Source organism: Ammospiza nelsoni, chromosome 8, assembly GCF_027579445.1.
Source record: "Ammospiza nelsoni isolate bAmmNel1 chromosome 8, bAmmNel1.pri, whole genome shotgun sequence".
Classification (NCBI taxonomy): domain Eukaryota; kingdom Metazoa; phylum Chordata; class Aves; order Passeriformes; family Passerellidae; genus Ammospiza; species Ammospiza nelsoni.
Window position 1 is genome coordinate 6,020,412 of NC_080640.1, and position 26,773 is coordinate 6,047,184.

Here is a 26,773-nt window from a genome sequence, read left to right on the forward strand (position 1 = left end):
TTAAGGATGGTTTGTTTCCAAGCCCCTCATGGGCAGGGACACCTCGCAGGGTGGCGGTGGTGCCGAGGAGCGGGGACAGGGTGACAAGCGACATCCCGACTGCGCTCCGTCCCTTTTCCTGAGCGGGCCCCTCACGGCCGCCGCGCTCCCGCCAGGAGGCGCTGTGGGCACGGGGCCCGCTCTCAGCGCGGGCCCTGCCGGAGCCTCCCCGCTGCAGACGAACCCTCCCTGCCCTCGGGGAACCGCGAAGAGCGAACTGCGGGCGCGGCCGGGGACGGACTCCGAGCCGGCCGCGCCTCTTTCCGCGCCCCGGCAGTCGCTCCGCCCCGCAGGACTACATCCCCCAGCATGCCCCGCGGCGGTGCCGCCCGGCGCGGCTGCCGCCTTCCGCCCGGCGCGAAGTGTCGCGCGGCGCGGCCGGAGCTGGGCTGGGGCCCGGGCCGAGCCCGCCGAGCCCCGCCGGGCCTGAGGCGGCGGCGATGGGCGGCGGGCGCTGATCCCGCCCCGCTCCCGCAGCCAGGCGCCCGCCATGGAGGAGGAGAGCATGGAAGAGGAAGGCGGCGGCGAGGCCATGATGGACGACCAGAACCACAACAACTGGGGCGCGGGCGGTTACGGGCGGCACCTGCTCGGCGAGCGGCTGCTGCCGCCGGCCGGGCCGCCGCGCCCCGCGGGGCCCGAGCACAACGGAGCGGGGCTGCGGGGCTGCGAGCCGGGGGCTGCCGCCGGCAGGGTGGGGGCGGCCGGGGCCATCGCCGCCATCAACATCAGCGCCTCGACCTCCAAGTTCCGTGAGTGAGCCGGGCCTGGGCACGGGGGGGCCCCGCCTGCTGCTGTGCTGAACCCGCTGTGCTGAACCCGCTGGCCCCGCTCCCCTCTGCGGCTCCGCTCGTTCCCACCCAGACCCGGAGCTCGCCTCGAGAGGCTCTCGAAGCGAGGTCAGACGGGTTAAGGCGCCTTGGAAGGCGAAAACAGCCTTTGCTCGCACAGCGCCCCAACTTCTGCTTTGCTGTCACGGTGGCTGTGGCTGTAGTGCTGGGAGAGTGAGCGTGGGCAGGGCTCTGGGCCGCTGCTGGTTCTGAAGCCCTTTAGCTCAGACCTTTCCTATACACTTTGCCTCTCAGCCTAGAAAAAGCTAGAGATGAATTGGAAGCCTGTTTGGGATTGCTGCTGGCAGCTGTGGGTAGAGCCCCTGCAAGGATCGTGCTGTCCCGGAAGGGATGAGTGTCTGCAAAGGGTTAATTTACCCAAGTTAGCCCCAAAAATAGAGTGATAACATCAGAGAATGGTTTGGGTTGGAAGGGACCTTAAAGACCATATTGTTCAAAGCCCCCTGCTTGAGTAGAACACCTTCCTCTAGACCAGGTTGTTCAGAGCTCCATCCATCCTGGCCTTGGCATTTCCAAAATGACCTTTGTGTGTAGCTTCTAACAAAAATGGCATTTTCTCCCTATTTTTTCTATGTTAAGATCTAGGCAATGGAAGATTTTTTGCTGTACATTTCAGTTCTACTTTTTTTCCAAAAGTCACCCTTCTGGGCAAAATAGGCCTTTTTTTTTTCTCATGGACTGTTGGAAAACTTGGGTTTGGGTAGTTAAAAGCATTCCTGGAAGTGCAACTGTGTGATTGCCACGACAAAATTGAGATGGGAAATGCACTTTGTGTGTCCTCCCTGCTTTCCCCCGTGCTCTCTCACCTGTCCATGTCCAGGGGTGATCAAAAGCTCAAAGTTCAGGCTCCTGGATTCCTGCTTCTTGGGTAAGCCTGGCTTTTGTGGCACATGGCCAGGGCTGGCTGCTTTGAAGTTAAGACTCCCAGGCTCTGTGAGCTCCCTGGCACTTTTCCTGCCTTGCTTGTCAGGTCTCCAGGTACCTTGGGGTGGCTTCTAAGCCCTGGAGACAGCTGAAATGAGATGTCGTTCGACCTTGCTAAACTAGGCTCTTGGAGTCCTGCTCCAGACATTCAGAATCTCAGTTTTTCTCTGTGTTTCAGAGTTAAAATGGTTTTCAAGCTGTTTCCAGCAAGTGGGAAGGTGATTTTCCAGCTAATCCACAATTTATGACTGAGGGGGAGAAGCAGCAGCAGAGCATGATTTTGCTTAGGGTGTGGTTTTGGAGTTCTTGTTTTCACTTCTCCAGCACTGGTATCCCAACGTAGTGTTTTACTGATCTTTTTTTAAATAATTATTTTCCTGGAAAACAGAAAATTGTCTAAGTGAAGTTCATTAGCACTTTTCCACATCCTTGTGTAGTGGACAGCTGTGGTGGTACATGGAAGTGAACAGAACAAGTCCAGTGAAGTGGGACTGACTGAGAACCTCAAGGAGCTGAGGTGGGCTCCTGCCTGTTCTTCTCCTGGCTCTGACAGAGGATCCCTTGATCACCTTGGTTTAATTTTCACCCATAGAAAAAGGGAGAGGGGTCTCTTTGGATATAAGTGTTTCCTAGGAGGGAATCTGTGTGTGCTGGATCCCTCCTGCCTGCTCTGTCCCACTAATGGCAGAGCATGTGTGGAGAAGTTTGCCAGTCCCAAGCTGGATGGAAAAGTTGTCTGTTCTCTGCTGCATGAGGCAGCTGGATGAACAACAGCTCCTGCCTTGCTTCCTGATGCAGAGGCTGTCCTGGACAGAGTATCCTTCCTGTCCTTCAAAGAGGCTAAATCCAGTTCTCCTACCTTGAGATTTTGGTGAGAGTGAGAGCTAAAAGTGGATTAGTGCATAGTTAATTTAATAGTTTTTTTTTTTTGGTAGCCTTTCTTGTACTTTAAAGCAACTTAAGAAAAACTTCTGTGTTATAGTAAAATTAAAACTAAATATTTACAGTTGATCAGCTTTAAATTACAGCATAACCTGATTGAGGTGAGCAATGAAGAGTTTCCATTTTGTTTCTTTTCTCCTTTTCAAGGAGGGGTGGTTATAAATGTTGCTGGGACAGGCACATGTGGCTGTGTGCACTGGCACATCCACTGGGTCTGCTGCCTTCCCTGTTGCATAACCTTGCTCAGTGCAGTGTGTGTGCATGGCTGTGTGGGCACATGGTCTGATGGAGGAAAAGTTACTGTTACTAACCAGCCTTCATGCAGGCTGAGAAACAGGTTATAAAAATAGAATAGAATTGGAAGCCAACCACGGGGCAAACTCATAAACTTGCTAATGTGTGCTGGGATGTGTCAGGCAGGGGGGCAGAGCAAAATCTCTTGTGAAAACATGCACGTGGGGGCTGAGAAACAGGAAAGCACAGGGCCACAGTCTGTACATGACTCTTGGACAGCTGCCTGAAGAGTTTGTGCACTTCAGCAAAATACTGAGCATTGTAGGGTGCACTGCTAATTGAGCAGTAAAGTTTCATGTATCTCACTTGCTGAGATGAAATGCAGCTTCTGGAAGATGCTTAGTTGCTTTCTTTTTATTGCCAGAATAAATGACAGATAATTGTCAGAGTGCTGTCTGCATTCTTGGCAGTAGGTTGGATCAGCCATCCTGCTCTGTCTCTTGCTTTTTAGCTACAGATTTGAGAAAGTGAGTGTGTGTAAGGTTTTATTACCAGTTTCATGGGGGATGTGTACCTACTCTTGATGGGCTATATTTTGTGTTTTTTTTTAGTCTTAGTGGGTTTTGCCATTCTTTTCATTGAAGTTGATATCAAAGAATTTTGTAGTTGAAGCAGTTCCATTATGACTATAATACTGATATATCTAGGTTATGATAGCTCATGCATATTGTTTTTTAATGAAATAGTTTCACTGCTGCATTTCACCTAAAGCTTTCCTTTTGAACTTTTTTTTTGTATGGAAAAGCAGCAGTTGTTGCTCAAGATTTACTTGTGAAGTCTTTAATAATTTTCTAGAAAATGCTGAATTCTCTGGAAAATACTGACTTCTTTCGATTCTGTCGGACTGATTTGTCTCCCAGCCCCACCCCCAGCCTTGCTGGGGTTGGATAAAATCCAGCATTCTAGCATGCTTTCTTACAAAATATCACTGTCACTTCCCAGAAACCAACTAAATTGCAGTTTGGGGATGGAAGCTCTTGGGCAAATTCTTTTAAATCTTGGACACATAATGTAAGGATAAGCATTTAAGCATGACATCCTAAAAAGAGAGAAAAATAAAAAATTAAAGGGCAATCTGTCTTTCCTTGCTAAGGGTCTGATTCCTTCCTTGCTGGTCTCAGCCCTGTTCTTGCAGAGTTTGTAGTTGGAGGGTCTTCAGGCCACCCTTCACTTGTGTGTGTGTAAGAGCTGCCAGGAGAAAAAGGACCTTACTAACTTGTGATAGTTATTAAAATTTTAAAGTACTTTGTTTACTGGATTAGAAGAATAAAAATAGTGATTGTTCTGTTTGTAGTCTTGGACTTTTAGCTATGTAAATATTGTGGTTGGCTTAGTTTCAGAACTGAAGTGTGGAAATCAAATTACATAGTACTTGTAAGAGACTTTTGAATGAGAATGAAGCTTTTCTGGAATGTTACTGTGAAATTATCAGTACATTTTCTATGCAGACTTTTCTGTGCAAGTCTCACGGGGCTTTTTGTGAAAGTGTTTTGTCCTTTACCTGTGCAGCATGTCTAATGGGCAGACCTTCCTGTCTGCTGCTGCTTTCTTTTTCCATATTGTAAAAAATTAATATCTCAACAGACTGTTAAAATTATTTTAACAGCCTGTTAAAATTATCTTACTTGACTATTTTCTTTCAAATTAATAGGGCTCATTTAATATGTTAAACCAGATGTGGGTGTGATTATACATTGAAATCTTAAAAGCAAGACTTGGTCTAATGTTTATGCTGACTTCAGCTTAATATTTTCTGTGGAGCAGAGTGGTTCTGTGGAGGCCCATCTTTTTTGGGGTAGCAAAGTAAAACAAGCTCAGGTTTTGCTGCAGAGTATAAACAGGAATAGTAAAGGTGCTGCTGCTGAGAACACCTGCCTGGAGTGTGGCTCTGTAAGGGATGAGAGCTCCAACACGGCGCTGCAGGGCAGGGAACAGGGGCTGAGTTCACTGCCAGGGAGGTGCTCTGCTGTTGCTGACTGCATGGCTGCTCCTTCCTGGGGCAGCTGACTTGCTGGACTTGCTAACTGAACTCCTGGTGGCTGTGTAGCTGCCCTGTGACCTCGGCTCTCTCGTTGGCAAGCAGTGATGGCCTTTCAGATTGCAGCCTGGGCTCCTGGGGCAGTGTCCTGCAGCCCAGGTAGAGGGGACCTGGTCACTGCTCAGACACTTTTGGGATAACTAGAACTGATTCTGGGATAACTAGAAGTGATTCTGGGATAACTAGATCTGATTCTGTAACAGCTGTGAAACAAGAGGGCACCAATGGCTGCAGCTGGATGAAGAGGAGCAGGAGTGCTGCACTAACATCCTCCTCTAAGCAGAGTTTCTGGCTGAAATACCCTAACATGGCACACAAATCTGTAATACTTGCTCCTACAGTTAGAGTTCCAACACCTCCTTGTCTCACACCTCTCTCTATTCCATGTTCACTTTACAATCTTTTATTTTCCTCATGATACTCATAACTGTTTTGCCAATTTCCTTACAGTTGTTCCTTATAATGCTGCCAGAAGTGACTCACTCACTCAGCTCCTTTCAATCCCTTTGAAAATACCTTTCAAAAATATTGCTTCTCAAACTCATCAGTGAATCTACATTTAAATGCATATTTAAAATTCATTGCTAACCAAAATATTTCTTTCCAGCGTTGTGTCTAAAATGGTCTGTGTGGGGTGAGAAGTATCTTTATTCTCTGTTCCATTTAGTGGAGTTCAAATGAAGAAGTTATTCTAGATTTCCTAGGCTGGATAGTTTTGATCCATTTTTGTTTCGATAGATTTGCTTTGATTTCATTGCTTGGATTCAAATCAGATTTGACTGAGGTGCTGGTGGTTGCTGAGGGCTTTTTGAGTGGGTGCTGTGAAGCTGTGGTGGTGTGACAAGGCAGTGAGCAAGTGCTGCAAGTAAGGCCCTGAAGGGAGGGTGTGAACCTGTGGGAACTGAGCCACGAGTGGATGGTTCAGAAATCCTCCCTGAAAAGAGAGAAATCCAAACCCTCCCGTGGCTGGGAGGGTGCCCTGAGTCACTGGTGCAGGAGGGGCAGTTGGGAAGCTCAGGAGGAAGGTCAGGGAGCAGTGGGAACCCTAATTTAAACACCTCCTGTTCTTCCCTCCGGTGATCTTTATCTGCAGTAATTGTCCCTGCTAGGGGGGAACTGTAATGCAGATTCAGAAAAGTTGCCTGGAAGCCTAACTGCACTTGAAGGCAGAAGGAATTGCATCATCTTTTAGACCAAGGAAGCTGCTGGTCCCACCTGGGACTTGTGAAATTAATACATCTCCTGGGAAGGAATATTCAAAACCTACCAGTCTTGGCCAGAGCTTGTCCTCATGAATGTGAAGATGCCAGGTTAATGATTGGTTCTGAACTGCCACAAAGTTTCATAATTTATTAGTCTGAACTAATCTTTTTATAATTTTTTATTATTATATTTTCATGTTACAACTCCCAGGAGTTTGCTTTTCCATGTTACTTAGGCCCCAAGGAAATAGCAAAGCACTGATTTGGCAGGTTTTCTGATTTTATTTTTGTAAATACAGAGGTACAAATTCAAGTCTGGGCTTTAGTTTTAGATGAGGTTGTTTTGGTGGAAGTGAGGTGTTCCCAGGTTTTTTGGCCATGATCTTGGTGTGATCTGAAATCACAGAGTGTTCATTTGTTTCTGGGCTTTTAGGTGAAGTTACTACATCTATTCTTGTCTTTTTCTTGCAGTAATGAATGTTATAACAATTGAAGACTATAAGAGCACATATTGGCCAAAGTTGGACAGTGCCATAGATCAGCTTTTAACTCAGAGTCCTGGTGACTACATCCCTATCTCCTATGAACAAATATACAGGTAAGGAAATACTTTAAATGCTGCATAACTTATTTTGTCTTTAAAAGGAAATGTTTATTTGATTTTGTTGTTTATGCATATGTCATATTTTGGGGAGACAAATTGGAAAGTTATATGAAATACAGTACTGTTTAAATGGTTAGAGTGAATAATAGATATCTATCTCCATGTTAATAGGAATAAATGCTAAAGAATTAAAATGCTGAAAACACTAACATTAAACTAAACCCCATCACAGTTGCTTAGTATAATGTCCTAGGAAATGTAGTAAAGACTCAACATCCTTTTCTCCAAAAAAATTGGCATGGTGAGCAGTTGATTTAATGTATCAAAAAGCTTCTTTATGGTAGCTAATAGGAACCAATTTGGTGTGGTTGATGTGCAGAAGGAAATAGAGGCACCTGGTGCCAAGGTCCTTTGATGTAAATTGACATTTGTGTGTTTTGCCTCAGGTGTTTTGGTGTGTTCTCCCCTTGCCAGGTGCCAGGCAGTTTGAAGGACACTCCTTTGGATCTCCATTCTTGTCTGGAGAAGCTTGGGCTGTCTTGGAGCTGCAGTTTGGTTTGAAAGGGATCTAATCACACAGCAGAACTGCCTTCAGGCTAAACCAGTGCTCAGTGCTGGGGATGGTGGAGAGTTTCCTTCCCCATCACACTGCTGCTCCAAACCAAAGTGCTAAATGCTCTGGAGACCTGGCAGTTCCTTAAGAGATGAACTGAAATGGAGATGCTTGTCTGTAGGTGGCAGATATTCAGGGTGTTGGTGAACAGGATGGCAAGGGGTGACTGCTCTGGATTTACTGCCCAGGAGTAAATCAGTAAAACCCCTGGCCCTTGCACAGCTGTGCCACTGCTGTCTTGCTTTTCTTCACCAGAGTGTTGCCCTGTGTGGAATAATGCTGCCAGTCACTGATGGCTGGTTTTAGAGACTTTCAGCTCTGTTATCTCATGGCCACTTCCTTTTAGCCACTCTGCAGTTTAAAACTTTGGATTAAGGCAACTGTTCAGTTTTGCCCCTTAGTTCACATTGAAAACTCAAGAAACTTCTTCTTTCCCCTGTAAACTTTTGGAACTGCTTTGATCAGGACTCAGAGATCAATCATCATGTGTATAAATAATTGAGATGGCTGTTTGAATTAAGAGAGCCAGCTTTAGTGTAAGTAATCAGAATCCTTTCCCAGCTTGAAATCCCCAATGTGCAAACAGTCTGCAGTAAGAGATCTCTCAAAAGTGATCTCTGATCATGAGTAGGTGTGCAAAGTTAATTGTTTAATTATACCTAGTTATGGTTTGCAGATAACTGGACTTCATCCTTGTCATCTTTCTACTCCTCAAAAGTTTTATTTACTGAAGGAATACTGGGTTTTGAGTTTCTCCTGGATAACCCCCCTTTACATCTGAGGCACTTGGTGCAGGACTGTAATGATGCATGGATATCTGTTGGATATATTTTATTATTACCAAAGCTAAAGATTTTCCATAGTTTAGTGTTAATGGTAAAGCTGGTGTGTCAGTTTTCCTTTAAAAATTATGTCTGGGGTTGTAATTACTCTGCCACAGCCTCTTCCAACCAGGAGATTGATTTTGGTGTTTTTTTAAATATTTTTAGACTGTTCCTTTGATTGAGAATCTAGACAAGATAGATTGACAAGGGAAGGATAATTGATATTTAAAAATAATTGAATTTAATAAGGATGCTTGCTTGGAGTATTTTTGAGAATCTGTAGCAGACTTGGAGTATAGATCTTCTCTGTTTCTAAGCCAGTTCTTTTGTCTGAAAAGTGGAATGTTTCTTGAAGTGGTTCAAACAGCTACATGTATATATTTTTTCTTTACAACAAAACTGACATAAAATCCAGTAGTATTCTTGGTCATCTTTGTGCTGACTAAAGGAATCAAGCTTTCCATAATGCAAACTCAAATACATTATTAGATCCCCAAATATTTGGGTATTTCCTGTATTTGACATGGTCAGTGATTGCTGTAGGTGTTTACTCCCCAGCAGTGAGAGCTGGGAGATAAATTCCAAGGTGTGTATGCAGATACTTACCATGGAGCACTTTGTCTCTAAGGCATTAGTGTCTGTTTTCAACTGAGTCCAAAGCCTGCCTGTGCATTGTCACTTCCACTCATAAAAGGGTTGGATAAATTGGCAGAGAGGTGTGAAGGAAGGTTTGAGATGAGGAAAACATGAGCAGCTAAGTTGTATTTCTGGAAGCCTCCACTGCCTCCCAGGTGCAGTGCAGTTTTCTGTTCCTCAGGAGAGCTTGGATATTCATCCACTGCTTGCCCTCTTAAAGTTCATTTGGGATTTCCTTTTCCTAAGGTTTGGTTATGTTAAAGAACTAACAAGCTTGAGACTTTTGGGTAACATCAGGGCAAGGATGATTCACAGAATTAGCCCACAATCAGGAACTGAAAACAGGATCTCAGAAGGAAAAGGAACCTCTAAGTAGAAGTGTTCAAATCAAATGAAACACACCCTGTGTGTACATGGGAAGACTGGTGTTTGACTACTGAACAAGTTGCAGAAATAGAGGCAGCAATAGTGTGTGTAACACTAAGGAGAAGTGTTCTTTAAATATCATTTTAGTTGCATACAAATAAAGCAGTCAGCTTGTGGAAGTGGCTGTGTACTGGTTAGCTGTGCAGCAAACAAATGTGTGGCCATCTGCTGGAGTTACCCAGCTGGCTGATTTTGTAAGAGATCACAAAAATCAATCTCACTTTTCTTATCAGTGTTTCTGTCTTTGATCCAAACCAAACTGATATTTGTGCTCTTAGCTAAAAACATTATACCAAAATATCTTTTGCAGTTGCTTGTTTCAATAAAGGATCTGCTATTGGTAGACTTGATACGAAAGAAAAGGAATGATCTTGACTGATAACATATAAATAATTGCAAACTAGAGATGCTCAGTATTTTTAAAATATAATAATATGACAAGTGTAGGTTGTCTTTTGGGTTTTAACAAATAACATAGTTCACCAAATAAGCAGACTTTTGCCATCTTTGTAGTTTGCCTGTTTTTGTGCCACCTTGTCAGTAGAGAATTGGAGAGCCATAGTTCCCCTACAGAGATACAGTGTAACTGTCCCATAGCCCTATTTTGGCTTTTGGGGCCCTTTAAAATCTGCAGAATTCAAGGCTGGGGTCAGGACCTTCCTGGAAATCATTTGTTTGCACATGTCCTAAGAGCAGTCTCTGCCTAAATTGCTTGTTCTTGGTGCAGAGGAGCGGAGAGGGGAGCAGAACAGAACAGAAATGTGACTTGCCCAGGGTAGCAGGTGAAGTCTCCTTGGGTCTCTTGCATTTGGCAGACACATTTTGAAATGCTGACTGAGGAGTAAAAGCTGCTTGGTACAGATGAATGTTGGTGTTAGTCCTGACAGTGAGGACTACTCCGATAACATCTTGCTGAAAATAATAAATGTATTTCTTTTACAACTTGTGTAAATATATCTTCAATGAATAGCCTTGTTTTGCAGATGTTATATTGCAATATGAAAGCAATAAAGTGTTCTTAGGAATCAAAGGTGGTACTGAAGACCAGACATAACACAGCAAAGCCATAGAATGCAGAATTAGTTTTATAGTCCTTCTTCTGCACCTTTCTTCATTATGAAATTGTAGAATTTTCTTAGAATTTAAGAAAGAAATGAAGAAAGAATGGAGAAGCCTGGTTGGGTCTGTAACTGTAGAACTTTTGCCATTTCTTTTTAACACTTACCATGGTTTTCATGCTACTTCTATGATACTTGTCAGCATTCCCCTTCTTTTAGTGAGGGTTTTGCCCTAGAATATTCACAGAATTGTTAAACCTGCTTATTTTAATGGAGACTTTATTCACAAAGGAGAGACAAAAGCAGAAGTAGGAGTGTGCTGTTGACAGAAATGTCCTGGCTGTTTGGAAGTGCCCTGTAAGAGAACTCATTGTAAGTTAAAATGAAGTTGGGGAGGGGGAATGGGATGGACACCCTGGAGCCTCCAGGGAGCCCCAAGAGCCTGCTGGAGCTCATTCCAACCTTAGAACTGTATTTAAAAGTTCCACAATCATTCAATTAACTCTATAATCCTCTAAATTAAAACTTGAACAAAATGTTTTGGTGTTACCTTTCATTGCAAACTGTTGTAAGTTCATTGTTTGTTCCTATATTTGTTTCTGCAGTTGTGTGTATAAGTGTGTATGCCAGCAGCATTCGGAACAGATGTATAGTGACCTAATAAAAAAGATAACTAACCACTTAGAGAGAGTCTCAAAGGAGCTGCAGGTAAGAAACTGCACAATCTACTTCTCTCTTTCCTGGGATCTGTGATTTTATCAGAGCAGTATGTAGGTGGCCCATGGAGGGGATTGTTATTATGACTGATTTACATTAAGTTACAAAATTGTCAACTGAAAACCAACTACTAGATCCAAAGCTTTGGCACTACCAGACCTTGGAGATCTCAACCACGTGGAGAGCACTGGCTAAACCTAAATATATGATATAGAATGAAAAAATGGAGAATGGGAAATCTTAAGTATCATCTGGGATGTAAATACCTCAGTCAAAGTGATTTGAGCACATGTGATAAATGTCTGCCATTCCTGTGTAAATGTGTATGAACTGTTTATGGTTCTTGTGCAACCAAAAGCAGCACAAAAGGGAAAATCTAAAGGAAAAAATCTAAGTGAATTAAATATAGATTGTGAAGTATAAGTTAAGAGTTAATGCATACAGAGCTCTGTTACAGCTTATTCTGCGTTTTTCTTGCCTATCTGTAGATGTCAGTGGTTTACAGCAGTCCTAATATGTACAGTTTGTCTACCCCTATCCTTCTCTGCATCTTACCTGTGCATCCATGGTTGTTTTCATGTGTGTACCTTGTTGAACATTCTTTTTAGACTAGAATCTCCAGATATGTACTTGAAATTGTCATTGTTGTAGCAGCAGCAGCACTGCTTGATTTTTTTTTTTCCCCTGAAGCTTTTTTCACTTCCATAGCTGATGTTTGAGTTTTGTACTGATTTGCAGTGCATGAGGTAGAGAAGCCAGATACCAAGAAACCCTAAACTACAGCAGCTTCTACAGTGCTTCTAACACATTGGTAACTAATTTAGGTCAGCTCAAAACAGTCTTAATACTTTAACTGCATGAGATATTTCTGGCTAAATGTGCATTCCCAAAATATATAGCACTGTGATCTCTCTGATGTCCTTTTTGTTGCACTGCTTTCCTCTTGTGGCTTTCCTTACAAGAAATTTAATAGGCATGGTATTTGCTAGGTTCTTTCTTCTTTTCTCTTTTATGGTCTCTTTATTCCTCATGGAGTGACAGCCTCAGTGTTCTGTAAAAATTGCTTGGAGCTGGTGAATGTAGTATTTAAAATAAAGCCTTCCCTTGGTTCTGCTGAGCTGGTGCAGCCTTTTTTCTTCTGTTTGTGAGAACTATGAATCATTTCAGCTATACAGGTTTGGCCAGTTCTTCTCATAGATATATCTCATAGTAATCCTTGGCTTTAGTTTGATTTGAATTTGGGAATACCCCAGATTCTTTACTTGCTAATCCTTGACTCTTCTAAGTCCTAAAACTGAGGCAGCTGATTTTAAAGTTTGCTTTAGCACATATAAGCTTAAATATCTCTGTGTAAAAACAAGGCTGCCTTCTGAAAATCAGCTTGTTAAAAGAATAATTAAGACAACTGTTTAATGCAATCTTAGCCATGCAAAAGCTTCCTTATGTGGGTTAGACACACCTGTGATATAACACAATACCATCCTTGAGTGCATCATGTGGGTTTTGTCTGATGTGTGAGCATGACTTGGCTTTTGGATGACAAATGGATCTTTTTGAGCTGCTGCAGGTAAAACGCTCATGTGCCTCAAAAAATTATTCTATAAATAAACTGTTTTAGCTGTGGGTTGTGAAATTAACTCTTAAGAAATTACTACAATATGTTTTATTACTCTGATACTTCTTTGATCTTAGTACATTTTGGTGACATTCAGTCACCTGAAATTTATGTTGAAAATGCAGTTCTAGATCTTTACTCTAGCAACAATAGCAGATTACTTTATAAATGTTGGTTGCTTAGAAGTTTCTGGTTCCCACAGCCAACAATGAAAAAACCCATATATGTGAATCCTTTATATATATGTGAATCCTTTTAATGCACAATTTGTGGTTTTTTGCTTTTTGACATAATCTCATTCACCTGCCAACAACATTTAAGAGTTTTGTTTATTTGGCAAGCTATGACTTGATGCAGGTTGTTGGTTTTTAATGTTCAGAGGTGCAAAGGTAGGAGAAGAAGAAGTAGAAGAAGGAATGTTGGTGTGTGTCAGGAAACAGATGGTTATAGAAACTGAAATGGCAGAAAATGCAATGTCTTTCCCTGGACAGGGCAGCACTTTCTTTGCATAGCAGTGTAACAGTTAAATGGCAAGTGGGCTGCAGAGTGTCTGCATGTAACCAACATGCCAGAGCAAGCTGTCTCCCACAGGAGCCACTCATCGACAGCCAAACCAGTAAAACCCAGATACCAAACAGTAAAAGTGGGAGCACCTCAGGGGACTGGTCAGACTTGCTCTTGCATGGATTTAGTCTTAATGGAGTTTGGTTTCTCTCTTTGGGGCATTCACTGCAGAAACTCCCTGTATATATATTTATTGCCCCCCTCCCTGTGTGTGTAGCCCTGTGCTTGCCTGGCCACAGCTGGAGTCAGCAGTGATGGACACTCCTGTGTCCTGAGCTGGGTGCCCTGGTCATCCTGTGTGACTTGTGCTTTTCCACACTGCAGCACAGCTTGTGTGGTGTTGGTGTTTGTTGCCCTGCGTGTTCCTGAGGGATTGTTTCACAGCTTTTCAGCTCGAGAGAGTTACTGTCAGTGGTGGCAGAGGCCACTGGGAGATGTGGCTGGGCTGGTGCATTTCTGCCTGTTGGACATTGGGTGAAGAGCACTGAGCAGTGCCTGCTGAGTAATGGTACGTTTAGAGGAGATGAATTGCTTGTCACCAGGCTGATCTGGGGCCTCCTGGATGCAAAGCCATTTGCAGCTCCCTCATTACTGTATCAGTCAGTTAATGATCCCCTTTCAGGCTGCTATGGAGAGACTCACAGCAAGGATTGCTTTCCTTTTCTGCAGCTGATGTCTGACTAGCTTCTCTGCATTAGTTAAGACAGAGTTTTACCATGTGGACTTTCAGTCATTGAGAATTCAGTCTCTATAATTCCTGAGCTGATTGGAATTTTGGATTTTTTCAGCTTAAAAAAAATAACGTGTCGCTGCAGAAAACACAAATTAACTTGTTTCCTGTTTTCTTGAGGTCTCTGAAGCCTGTGGCATGCAGGTGATTTTTCTAAGATGCTTTATTTGGAAACATTCCACTGGTAATGGACATGGTTCATTATGTTGTGGTTTAAAATAATGTCATCTGTTTTTGTGGGTAATTGCTGAGTCATTCAGATGTATGAGGTAGGGTGGATACACAAACATATGCTTTCAAATTAAATACATCTCTTTAAAATGAGTAAAACTCTATTTGCATTAGGCACTGGTGTTTCTGGCTTAATTTATTCTTATGCACTCTGATAAAGTAATTTAAAATCAAGCACTTTACCCTTTAGCACTTCAGCAAAAGATGCTGGAAAGTACTCAAAGCATTGACAATCAGAATGTGCTGTGGCTTTGAGCCTGCTTGTTACAAATGTAGCTTTTTTGTGCAGTGCAATATTTTCCTTTTCGTTAGAATAAATTCAGTGCTTCCTTTTTGAAATGATTGAAGGCTGAAAACCATTTATTTGTCATGTTCCACCTTTTATTTATCTAGAGGAGAGAGAAAAGGGGATCTGTTGTTTTCTGTTTGTGGTGGGGTTTTTATGATGATGAATTATATTTTTTTTAATAATGAACATGACTGCACTGAGGAGTCACTGGTGTTGTAGATGATTTGCATGTCTGCTGTTTGGCCCCCAGGACCTGCAGGTTTATAGTCTTTGTTGTGCAATGCCAGAAAGGTTTCCTGCCTGATATTAATCCTTACAACTTCTCAGCCTTTTGTCTTGGCTCTCAAACCAGTCAGTGCAGTGTATGAAAGTATTGTCCCACTTGCTGTTTCCTTGGGAGTCAGGTGTCCTGAGTGAGGGCTTTAAGGTGCTCAAAGAACCCTGGTAAAGGTATCAGCAAAGCAGATTTAATATTAAAGTGAATTTATTGCTGTGAGATTCACTGACCTGAATCAGCTCATATGGATGTTTTTCAGATGGTAGAAACCAAAAGTGTTATAAATGTTTGTATCTCTGTGTGTGGACATCAAAAAGGTGGCTTTTGACTTGAAGTAGTAGGGGGTGACCATATTGCCAGAATTGCCATTAAAAGTGACAAACCATCAGCAGGTTAAGCTGAGAGGAGCATTCTTGTCTGCAGCTTTTTGGAAAGGCTTGTTTATCTCTGCAGCTCTGTTTATCTGTTTTGTCACACTACACTGGGGCTGCAGACCTTGATGCAACTACAGAAAGATACAAGTACAGCACAAATGAATCTGTATTTAATAGATAGAAAAGCTTCTGAAGGTTTCTTAGTGCTGCACAGTTTTGATGGTCCTTAGATACAATGTCTTTTTGTTTTACTAGCATGCAGAATGGAAGTGCAACATGGCCCACAGCTGCTAACCTGCTGTGAGACAGTTACATGAGAAAATGTCATGAGGCTTTGATCAGCTTTGAGTGCAGGCTTGGCTGGGAAGGCACAGTCTTTGAATCAGTTGTGCTTTGGTTTGATGTCTGTTTTTTGGAAAAGGTTTTAATAATACCAATGTCTAGTGAGGTAGACTTGGGCATCACGTACATTGCAAGGCAAGGTAAACAAATGATATTTTCTTGAGAAAGAACAAAGAGTGGTTTAGAAGATTCAGACCACTTACATGAATAACAGGTTAATTTGTGTAGTCATAGCCATTCTCCCTTTTCACTTGGCAGGCGTGGGAGGGATGCTGCAGCATATGTACTGGCATTTTGGCAGGGAGCATATTCCCAGGAAAATGGAGCTGCCCATTCACCATAGGAATGTAAGCTCCACTACACATACTGCTGGTTGTGCCAGACAACTCTTCAGAAACAGATTAACTTTGTGTTCCTCAAGCACAGAACTGCTTCTCTCTTTCTTTCTTGTGAGCTGTTTGGGAGTTGTTTTGACCCAGCAGCTGCCTTCTGATTTCATATGTTCAGTTTAAGAATGATATTGAGACTGGTTTTCAAGCTCAAAAAATCCGTATCTTTTTGAGATGCATAGTTTCTTGCCCACAAGTGCCTTAAAATGCCTGGATATTAGATTTCAGATAAGGACAGGTTAATTTAGTGCACAGGATCTCCAGCTGCTCGTTTTGTTTGACTGTGTCTTGTATGTAATCCTTTCCCAAATGTGCTTTCTTATTTCTCATTTCTATTGGTGCTGAGATGTCCACTGTGGTGTGTAAGGAGATGAAATTGTGTCTTGAACATCAGCTTTTACACAGCAGCCATAGTATTTTATTCTAAGAAGCAGCTGACTCACAACCAAGCTGAAGATATTAAGCAAATGCAACTGCATCACAGTTTAAGAAATCCAGCCAAACATTCAGTGCTCCTGTGAACAGACACACAATACAATTGTTACTGGAAAACTGTTCTTAACCCTACAAGTGGTAGATAAGAGCAAATGTAGCAGAGGATTTAAACTGTATGCCTGTGTTGAGTGTTTTAAAAAAACCCCAAACAATCCAAAAACCCAACAAATTAAAAAAAAAATACCATCCCCAACCCCCTGAATTGACAGTTTGATGGGATTCAGGATGAGGAGTGAAGGAATGAGGGATTCTCTTCTTTCCTGGAAAACCTTAAGCTAGGAGTGTGCATTTTGTATATTTGAATACCTTCTGTAATACATCCCTCAGGTAAGGTAGGAGTAGGTTTAAACACTTAATAGTTGCTGGGGAGTTGTAAGAAGTAAATGTCAGGCTTAATTCTGCCCCATCCCTTGTAATTTAAACAGCTGAATGTATGCATTCTCTTTTTTTGGACTAGGACCAGGAGTAAAAAGTGTCAGCCAAAGCAGTTTTTTTGGTTTTTTTTTCTTGTAATAGCTATATCTGAATAAATATAGATTTTAAATGCAAGTTGGGCTGTTTAATGGCCACTTAATACAAAAATCTTACCAACTTCTATTTACTCATGAATTTGTTACCATGTGCTGCTTTTTAGTTTACAAAACTCAAATAGTTTATATAAAACTATTCCAGCTCCAGTTTCTGTCCTATAAATGTCAGTGTAGAGATGTGGAGAAAGATCCTGTGCTGAAGCAAATAATTGATTTCAGCCTGGCAGTTTGGTGCAGCTGTACAGTAACACTGTGATGAACAGAAAACAGATGGTTCTGTTTTCCCCACACAGATTACAGTAATTCATAGATGAACTGTGAAAATACCATTATTGATTTCTCTTTGGCTTGGGTATTTTGGTAGTTTACAAGTCAAGCTTTAGTTGAGCAGGGTTTGATTGTCAATCTTGCTTTTTTTTTTTTTTGTTGTCCATTGCTGTTACTGTCTTGGCTATTTGGGCTTGACATGAAACACTGTCAGGACAATAAAACTGAAAAGTGACATGCCATGCTGATAAAGCAGACACCACCATAATTTCTGCATTGCAGAGGTTAAAACCAAGGCCTGGTACTTGCCTGACACTAGTGAGACACTTCTCTGAAGCCATCAGCCTCTCTTAGCTTTGTCTTTATCCAGAGCAGTTGTTTTCCACTTGATTGCAAGGCAAAGGGTTGACGGCTCCCATGTATCCTTCCCTGAGAGGCTCCTGAGGTCATTCTCATGAACAGCCTCCCTTCCTGTGGCACCTCTGGGAGCTGAGCTAGCAGAGTTCCCATCTGCAGAGGGGAAAAAAGATATCAGTGCTTATATCCCCTGTCAGAAGTGTGCCAGGCTGGCTGCACACATTGCCTGGGATCAAATCTCCACTGCCCAGACAGCTTCTGACTGTAGTTTTTCTTGTTGGCTTTATTATTGTTTTTTTTTTTTAATGAAAATGGCAATCTATCAGGGAGAGAAGAGTGGTGCCCTGTGTCAGCCTATGGTCTCCTTTTGTCTGATGTGTTCTTTCAAGTAGAATTTTCCTTTTTCTTTAATCTTAGAAGCTGTATACAAATCAGAGGGTAAAACCATATTTAAAGTTGAAGTTGAAAAGGAGTGAAGCAGGAATACATACTGCTTAGAATGCAGATTTCATTGCATGTTATTTGCAACAAATTGTATATGCAGCTATATATGAAAGGGAGTCCTTGGAGCTCATTGCCACTTTTATATGTTGTTGGCATTTTTGAACTAAAATTTGTTTGGCCACCCCTGAGAACTGCATTTGCAATAAGATTAAAACCTTATGATCAAAATGAGGAATAACCATAAATAGCCTTTGGCAACAGCATATGGAATAACACTCTTTCTTCCTTTGCCAGTTTTGCTTTCCTTTCTGAACTGTCTGCTCTGTTGGTGTTTGCTGTGAAAATTATCCACGTGTTCATTAAGCATATTAAGAAGGGAAGCAAAAGAAGCTATTTTAAGGTGGGAAAAAAGTCATAAATTTAGAATACTTCATAGACCAAAATATCAACATAAATTTTAACTTTTCTCTTAGGGCTGCTGGTGAATGTCCATACAAAAGTTGAAAAATGTGAAGATAGCTTTAAGTTCTGGGGAGGTGGTCAAGGTGCAGCTAAGCCTTGAGTGTTTCTAGTGCCACAGATGCTTTGGCTTTAGGGAAATCTTTGAACTTGTTTTCTTGCAAGGTCCCAGTTACTGCTGTATTCTGCATCTTCTCTTGGCTTGGTGCTGTCAGAGGAGAAAACAGTGCAGGGGAAGAGAAGTTTTGCTTCTCATTGGCAAGCAACACTTTGCCCTTGGGTTTGTGTAGGTGTATCTGTATATGTGAGCAGTAAGAACTCAGGCAGCCACCCAGCCCCTCTGGAAAGACCAAAGAGGGGTTGGGCCAGAGGTAGGGCAGTGTGAGGGGGAGGATTGGGGTGGAGAAGTGGATAGTGGAGAAAGACATTGCTGTAGCTCCACTTCCAGCTGTGGGTATCTAAGTGCACTTCTGAATGCTCCAGTGCAGCTCCTCTGCAGGCCTCCAAATGGATATTGTACCAGAATTCTCTCAATTTAACTTCACCTGCTGATCCTTTAAGTTCCTTTCCCCCTTCTTTGGGAAATAGGGTATTGTAGCCATAAAATAGCACTTGCAGGTTTTGTGTAGCCAGGTTTAGGCTGGGACTCCAGGGGATGCTGTGTGCTGGAGCACGGCTGGATTTCCACAGGCCTAACCTGAAGCATGAGACCTGAATGCAGAATTCTCTCTGAAGATGTTGCTTCTTTGTGAAGCTGAACCTGAGATAACCCAGCAGTGACTTAGAAAGGTTTTCTGTGGAGGGCAGCATTCCCTGGAGCAGGAGGATGTGCCACTTGCCAGCTCAGCTGCAAAGCTTAATGCCACCCTGCTCTGGTGGAATGAAAGCTCAGGGGGGTGGGAGCACACACTGCAGCACTTGTGCACATTTGGTTATGGATTCTAGGCATGACAGCTGGTTCTTTCAAAACAAACCTCTGGTCTTTAAAAAGCAGTGTTTTTATTTGCATATGCTAACTGTCAGCTTGTTACAGGCTCACTGGATTTCTTGTTGAATGGACCTTGTGCTGGGCACTGATGTATAGCCCTAGGAAAATCTAGTTACTGAAGGGAGATTGGTTTTGCTGGAGGGAGTTAGAGCAGAAACTCTGGAATGATGTGTGGCTTGCTTTGTGTGATCCTAGTGTATCAAATCCTTTGTAGTTGTTTGAGTTTGCTATGAAAGCATAGCCCATGCTGTTCCAGATCTTTCTCTTTTTCAAATTCCAACCTGACTTTTACGGTTTCTTGCAGGCCAGCCCTCCAGATCTCTATATTGAAAGATTTAACGTAGCTCTTGGACAGTATATGGGAGCATTGCAGAGCATTGTGCCTCTTTTCATATATATGGTAAGTTTTAGAAAATTCTTTTCAAATAAATATGTCCATGCACGAGATACTGACTGAAAATGAAAAGAATAAAAATGCAGCTATAATAACTTCTGACATGTAAAACTTAAGATTTGTGCCTAGTTTTGGTGCCTGCCTAACCATACTGATCAAATTGTATGGGGGGAGAAAGGGGAAGCCATGCTTTTTAAATGCAGAGTTTTGCAGTTTGAGATTTGCCCTAATACTTCTTTCCTGGAAGTGGGGAGAATGGTTTTGATTTTAAATGGAAAAAAGCCATCTCAAATAGTTCATTATGGATATCTTTTTGTACAGACATCACTTATTAACTTGTTAAATTTTGGCTTCTTAGTTTGAGCAGGTAGTGGAGATTATTATTTTTTGCTTTCAAATAGTACAGATTCAAAAAAGACAGGAAGAAAAGTGGCTTGGAAATGTCTTCATCATTTGATAAAGCAATTCAGAGTGTTGGATCGAGGAAGCCAAAATAATGTTCATAGCACTGTCAGGTGTACTTGGAATGGTTCAGAAACCAGTAATTTGCATCCTTTTTGTCAAAGTACCAAAACTTTTTTTTTGTGGTAATTAATAACTTAGGCTTGAAATTTGTCCTTCTCCCAGAAACTGTCCTTGTTTTGGCATCACTTAGAAATGAAAAAAAGAAAAATAAAAAAGATTAAATAAATCTCAAACTCTTCAAAGTTTTTCTCATTGGTAATTTCACAGAGTTTGGGAAGCCTTTAGGAGGTTCTCCCGTGTCTCAGTGAATTTCAGTAACTTGCTACAGTATTTTGGCATTGTTACCATACAGATTTGTTGCATTAAAAGAGGAATTTGCCTTTCTTGAGCTTGGTGTCTTCTAGTCTGCTCTTTTATCTGGTTCTGTTACCTGGCAGTTCCTCCTGCTGCCAAAAGCAGTGCTGACTTGGCTCAGCCGGTTTAGAAGGCTGATGGCAAATTAGCTGTCACACTTTTTCACTGAAATAATTTCAGTGTTGTGCACGATGTGGGAAATGTGTCTAGAGAAGTCAGGGTGAAAAATGTGTTTCTTAGTTTTTTCTTTGTGCACTTGGAAGTGCTTTTATGTACAGGTACTCTTAGAAATCTTACATTGTAGTGTCTAACCAAGTTTTCTCATACAGTAACAACAGTTTCCTCTCTTTAGTCCAAAAGTACAATTGAAAAACAACTGCAGGAGGTGAAAGCCTAATTACAGTCTAAATTACAGCTCTGCAGTTCCTTTAATAGATACTTTTCAAAGCATTTTGAAGTGGACCAAGTTGTTAAACTCTGCCTTTATGTCAGAGGTGAGGAGAGGCTTTCCATTTCTGTGATTGCTTTAATCAGGGGTTTCCAAGGCTGTTGAGTTGCTCTTGAGGACTTTGTTCTGAAAGGATAATTACATTGCTGCTTAGGAAAACTTTTAATATGCATTTAAATATTTTTAAAATCTATGAAGCTGAGGAAAAACTAAAGTTTTTTATGTAGAACCGGAATATGGCATAATACTTTGTCTTAGTCTTGTGTGTCTTAAAAGCAGCAGCAGCACTTTTCTTTCCTGATATGTACTAAAGCAGGAAAGGTGATTTCTTACCTTGGGTGTGTATGGTGACCAAGGGGTGGTTCCAAGCTTATCAGGAGGGGTGGCTGAGAGAACTGACCTTGCAACTGAGGGAGTTTTCTTTTTCCTTCTTTTCCTGGCAGCATTTTGGGTTTTTTTCACACGGTGATGGATTTTTTCAGTCTTAGGCTGCTGCAGCAGATTTGTCAGAAAAGCACAGAGACCAAATGAGCCTCTGAGATTCTGTGGGTTAGGCTCCTTCAGAAGTTCAGGGATGTAACTGAAGGTGAAGCAAACAAAACTGGAAGTCATCTTCATACACAGTGCTTTGTTCCTTGCAGAAAACTGTTTTGTAAATTTAAGTGAGATTTTTCTAGGTGCTTACAGATTGTACATATCACAGTCTGCTACACACATGAATGAAAACATATTTCCACTTGAATAAAGAATAAAATTTAGAGGATATATTTTTCTTATAGAATCTCATTTTTTCATTTTACTTTGAGATATAGCTGTAAATCTGTTATCATGTTATATGAGCCTAACATTTGTGAGCACTGTGCTTTTGGGATGGTTAAAATTTTTTCATTGCCTCTAAAATATTGTTATCCTTACTGAGTGGTATTGCATTTTGTTGCCTATCAGCTAGAGGGCATTTTGTGTGTGTCTATACACAAATATATGTGAGCATGATGTGATAAGCACACCTATGTTCTGTGTTTTCTTCTTTCAAGTACTTACTGATCTCCTCTTAATATTAACTGAGCTTTATCTTGTCAGATTTGCCAGATTGCTTTATCATAAGGTCTTTTGTAGAATTAATGTTCGTATCATACCTGACTTTCTCAGTTACTCACATCTGCTTACCTTTTTACATGTCAGTTAGACCTTTATGTGACTTTTTTTTCAAGAAATACTGGCATAGTGTAAAACTTATCACTGGTAGTGACAAGTTACACAGAAAATCTTCCTGATTTACCCCTAACAAGAGTGAGGGAGGTGCCAGCTCTTCTGCTCTCTTCTTACAGCACTGTGGGCTGGAAATGAAGTACTTCAGTTAGATGCTTTTTCACTGTCTATTTAAGCTCACAAAAGTGGTACCTCTTTTTGGAAAGGTGTTTCCAAGTAAGCAAATGTGAAGAGTATTTTACATTTCTTCTGGGTTTGTATTGTCTTGTAACTGCTGGGTTGTGGGGTTTTTTTGTTGCTTTTCTAGTAATGAAATTACTAGAATTAAAAGTTTAGGCTTTCCAGCCCCTGAGCAAAACAGAGCATCATAATTTGCACATCTTGTGCAAACTGGTTTAGGAAAATGTTCTGGTGAAAGGCTGTAGTGTGATGTGTAGCTTAACATTTCCTTGAAGTGTATCTTTAGTTACTCTGGGTTTCTGTTGCAATGGAAATTCACCATTGACCAAAAGCATTACCAATAAGTGAGTCTGTTTCTAATTAGGATGTTCTGTCTGCAGAGCCTTTCCCTCAATCTCTGTTCACAGGCCCAGGTGAGGGGAAACAACTGAGTCCTAGTCCTTGATTAAACTTCTACAGGCAGGATAAATTCAGGGTAGCAGAGGCAACCACCAGCAGCAAGTTTTGTAAATTTAATAAAAACATCTTTTTAAGACTGTTGTCTATCACTGCAACAAACTTAAACTACAATAGGGACATATATTCAGCCCTCAGTTTGCCTTTGTTCTACCAGGCAATCTTTATTAAAGGTAAATAACTGCTGGTGAATGTTCTCTGACAGGTTTAAAGGGTTTCTGTCTGGACAGATTGCTGTGGTGTGTTTGTAGTTTTGGTGATGGCTCAGAGAATGGGTTTCACACAAAAACATGAAGATTGCTCTGTGTTCTGAGAGTTCTGGTTTTGCTAAATCCTTTAGTGAATAGGAGAAAAACTTGATCTAAAAGCATGGGAAAACCTTCTCCCTTAAGATACCACTTCTTCTAGTAAATCTCTCAGATAAGAGAGATTCCTGTGGAATATTTTTGAATTGATTTTCTGTTTAACTCTTTTACACCATTTGTCCAAATTAGTTAATTCAATTGCTCTACTTCCAAGTTAGCTTTGTAATGTTAGGAGATTTATCTTGAAGCAAATTTTTCCCCTCAGCTTTTAAAACACCTCTATGAATAAGACACACAGAAGAAATCTTGCTATTAATTGCAGGAAATGGAACATTGATGCCAAATAGACCATTTGGTATTGGGGCCCTGGAGGAACTCATGAATAGAATTATCTTTGAATTTCCCTCAAAGAGATGAATTCTTTATTAATGCTGAATTGGTCAAAGTAATGGAATCTTAAAAATTTTAATTTAGTTCACTTTTCTGTAGTTTTGTATGTATTACTTATTTCCACAGCTGATTCATTCTGAGTAGCTATTCTCTGAGATTGTCAATCAACCACAGAAGTGGATAGTTGTGCTGATGTTTTATTATTGTAACCCATCTATTTTAATGGTTAGTCACTGGAAAAAAATATTTTCTTTTGTTGCAACATGATGTCCAGCTGTATTTTGGTGCTACGAGAATTTTAAAAATTTCTTGAAGTTCTAAAATGAAGTGTTCTGTATACAAGTTCTCCAGTCTGGATCAGTATGGGGTATAGCTGTAGATACAGAAAATAAAATACATATGTATGGCTGTATGTAAGTTGGTTTGTCACCCATTTTTTTTTGTTGTGTAGGAATGTTCTATTTAAATGCAGTCACCAAGGAAACACTTTACAGGTGAAATATTCTACAGCTTTAATGTTCTCAACTGGTTTTATCAGGGAGAAAAAATAAGTTTCCTTTATTTGCTGTTATGAGAAACAAACTTGAAAACTTGTGTCTTGTTTTCCAGAATAAATTTTACATAGAAACCAAGCTAAACAGAGACTTAAAAGATGACCTTATAAAGCTGTTTACGGAACACGTTGCAGAAAAGCACATTTACAACCTAATGCGTAAGTACAGCTGCTGAATTTGTCTTAAAATGGAAAGAGACAGGCTTCAGATACTGTGGAGATCCACAGCAAAAGATACCAATGCTTTCAGATACTGTGGAGATCCACAGCAAAAAGGGATAAAATGCCAAATATTAGTGAACCTCAATACTTTGAGGTATAAGGAAATGTGACACACCTCAGCTTACTTATTTCAGAAATCTGACTTTGTATGAAGTAATATTTTGCTTGAGATCTGGGAGATCCAATATTTATTTTCCCTTGTGACTTGTGATTATGGCAAAACGAGTGTTTTATTGTTCTGTTGTTTATGCTGCTACTTTTCAACTTCATTACCAAAATACTGACAGGTGTCATTAAGAAGGTGGTGTGATCTGTGCCACCTCTGTGGTTATTGCCATGGTGTGCTGGAGTGCTGCTGTGTGTGGTGAGCTGCAGAATGCTGCCAGCAGTTTGTCTCTTGGGTTAATGGGTTAATGCAAGTGTAATGTGCTGCAAGTGACAACCACAGGAGCACTGAAGGGGAAGTGTGACTCCTGTGGTGAGCCACAGTGTTTGTGTGAAACCTGGCACCCCTGGCAGGGTTTGTGTGGGCACAGGGAGCTGCTGCTGGCCTGCCTGGCCCCTCAGAAGGGCAGCTGGCCAAGCACAGGAGCAGTGGGAATGGACTTTACTGCTCCTTTTGTCTTTGCTTGGTAGCAATGCTCTGCTCTTTCCAGGCAAAGGCTGGGGAAAGGAGCTGGGCTGTTGTTTCAGGCTCACTGAGAGGTGAATTCCTGGCTGAGGGATGGGTGACCAGAGTGGTTACAAGGTCAGGGAGCCTGGCACCCTACAGGGATGGGAGATCATCAGCTCTGATGAAGTCTTGCCATCTGGAAAAGCAACACTAGGAGCAGATCACATCACCTTAAAAATAGCAGGACAATGAGAAATGCCCAGCCATGGGCCTGATGCTTTATTTTGTGCTAAAGAGAATTACTGGTATGAAACCTGGTAAGATGATTGCTGCAACAAGGTCATGGAAAATTTAGCTGATAATTGCCTTAAAACGTTGGCATTTTTCAGGCAAAGAATTTTTTTTTTCCAGTGGCAAGGCAAAGGTGTAACAGTGGATAAACCTCTGACAAAGGTGATGTCAGATGTGTTGTTGCTAAGTAATTAACTTTCTGCAGTGATAATAGCAGAATCAAATAGAAATTGCAGATGAACTGTTGAAAGGAAAATACCTGTGGTGTTGTGTGTGTGTGTAATCAGAAATACTTTTCTCCAGCTCTGTTAAATGCAGAAGTAAAATGAAAAAAAAAATAAAAATAAAGGTAAGCTGTTTGTGTTGCTGTATATGAAGTCATTTGTTTAATGGGCAAGAGGTTCATTTCCTTGGGTTCAATTCAGTCTGACCATCAGTTTATTAAAGTTATTTGGGTTTTATCTCCCTCCTAAGATGATCAATACTGACAGGCATGAACTCCTAGCTGTGATCTGATTTAATTAAATCTTGGATAAGAGGATCTATAAATTGAGTTAAAGTATGCCTAAATAAAATTTTAAATTTGCTAACAGGTTCTTGGCAAATAATTGAAGATACATTGCACATGATGTAGTACTGTAGATGTGCTGAAAAACTTCTAGTATTGTATTTTTTTCTGTCTTTCTCAGCTGTTTTTTCTAGCTTCCTGAAATTCAAACCAAAATAGATGAGTAGTATCTTGCTCTTTGGAAATGTAAGGGCTCTATGAAAATAGAATGCAAGTCAGTATTTGTTACTTTGCTTCTCAATGTCAGTGTGTGGTGCTCTTTGCTGGTATTTGATACAGATTTGGTTCAGCAAAAAAATGTTTCTCTATTGTGAGGGGAAAAAAGTACAAATGTGGAGGGGGATACTTTGGAAATTAAAGTAAAGGAAATTGTGATTGGTATGGAGAAATGGAATCCTGGGGCTGTTTTTTAAAGAGATGCTGCAACTGCAGCTTCAGTGAGAGGAAGCATGCCTTCCCTCTGTTTGAAAGTAAAATCAAATTACAAAATTGGTTTAATCTGTTTGTGATCTAGACTTGGAGGGTCAGAGTAACATCTGCTCTCTCTCCTGAAATTTGTTGCTATGTTTGTACAAAGTGGGTTTTGTTTATAGTACCTTGTCATTCTCTCAGAGCCTGGAAGCTGACATTTCTATTTGAAGCTGTGTTCAGGAAGGACTGTAAGTACATTTCAGGTTCATTTGATTTTTGAAAAAAATCCCACTCTACTCCAGAAAGAGAGGGGGGAGAAGCCAGAAGAGCAGTGCAGGCCCAGTCTCTTCCTTGGCATTGGGTCTCACTCAGATTCCCCCAGGCTGCCCCCTCAT

The 26,773-nt window shown here is 41.3% G+C and overlaps 1 protein-coding gene across 2 annotated transcripts in view; it reads left to right on the forward strand.

Moving 5' to 3' along the window:
- The first annotated feature begins 399 nt into the window (after positions 1-399).
- CACUL1 (CDK2 associated cullin domain 1) overlaps positions 400-26,773 on the forward strand; it is a 43,650-nt gene continuing 17,276 nt past the window's right edge. The window contains exons 1-5 of one of the 2 annotated variants that reach the window (XM_059476738.1): positions 400-791; positions 6,762-6,888; positions 11,057-11,159; positions 19,824-19,919; positions 24,330-24,432. In XM_059476738.1, coding sequence (XP_059332721.1) covers positions 530-791; positions 6,762-6,888; positions 11,057-11,159; positions 19,824-19,919; positions 24,330-24,432 — 691 coding nt within the window. In that variant the 5' untranslated portion in view covers positions 400-529. The remainder of the gene's footprint in view (positions 792-6,761; positions 6,889-11,056; positions 11,160-19,823; positions 19,920-24,329; positions 24,433-26,773) is intronic. The other variant, XM_059476739.1, reaches the window with a different exon arrangement.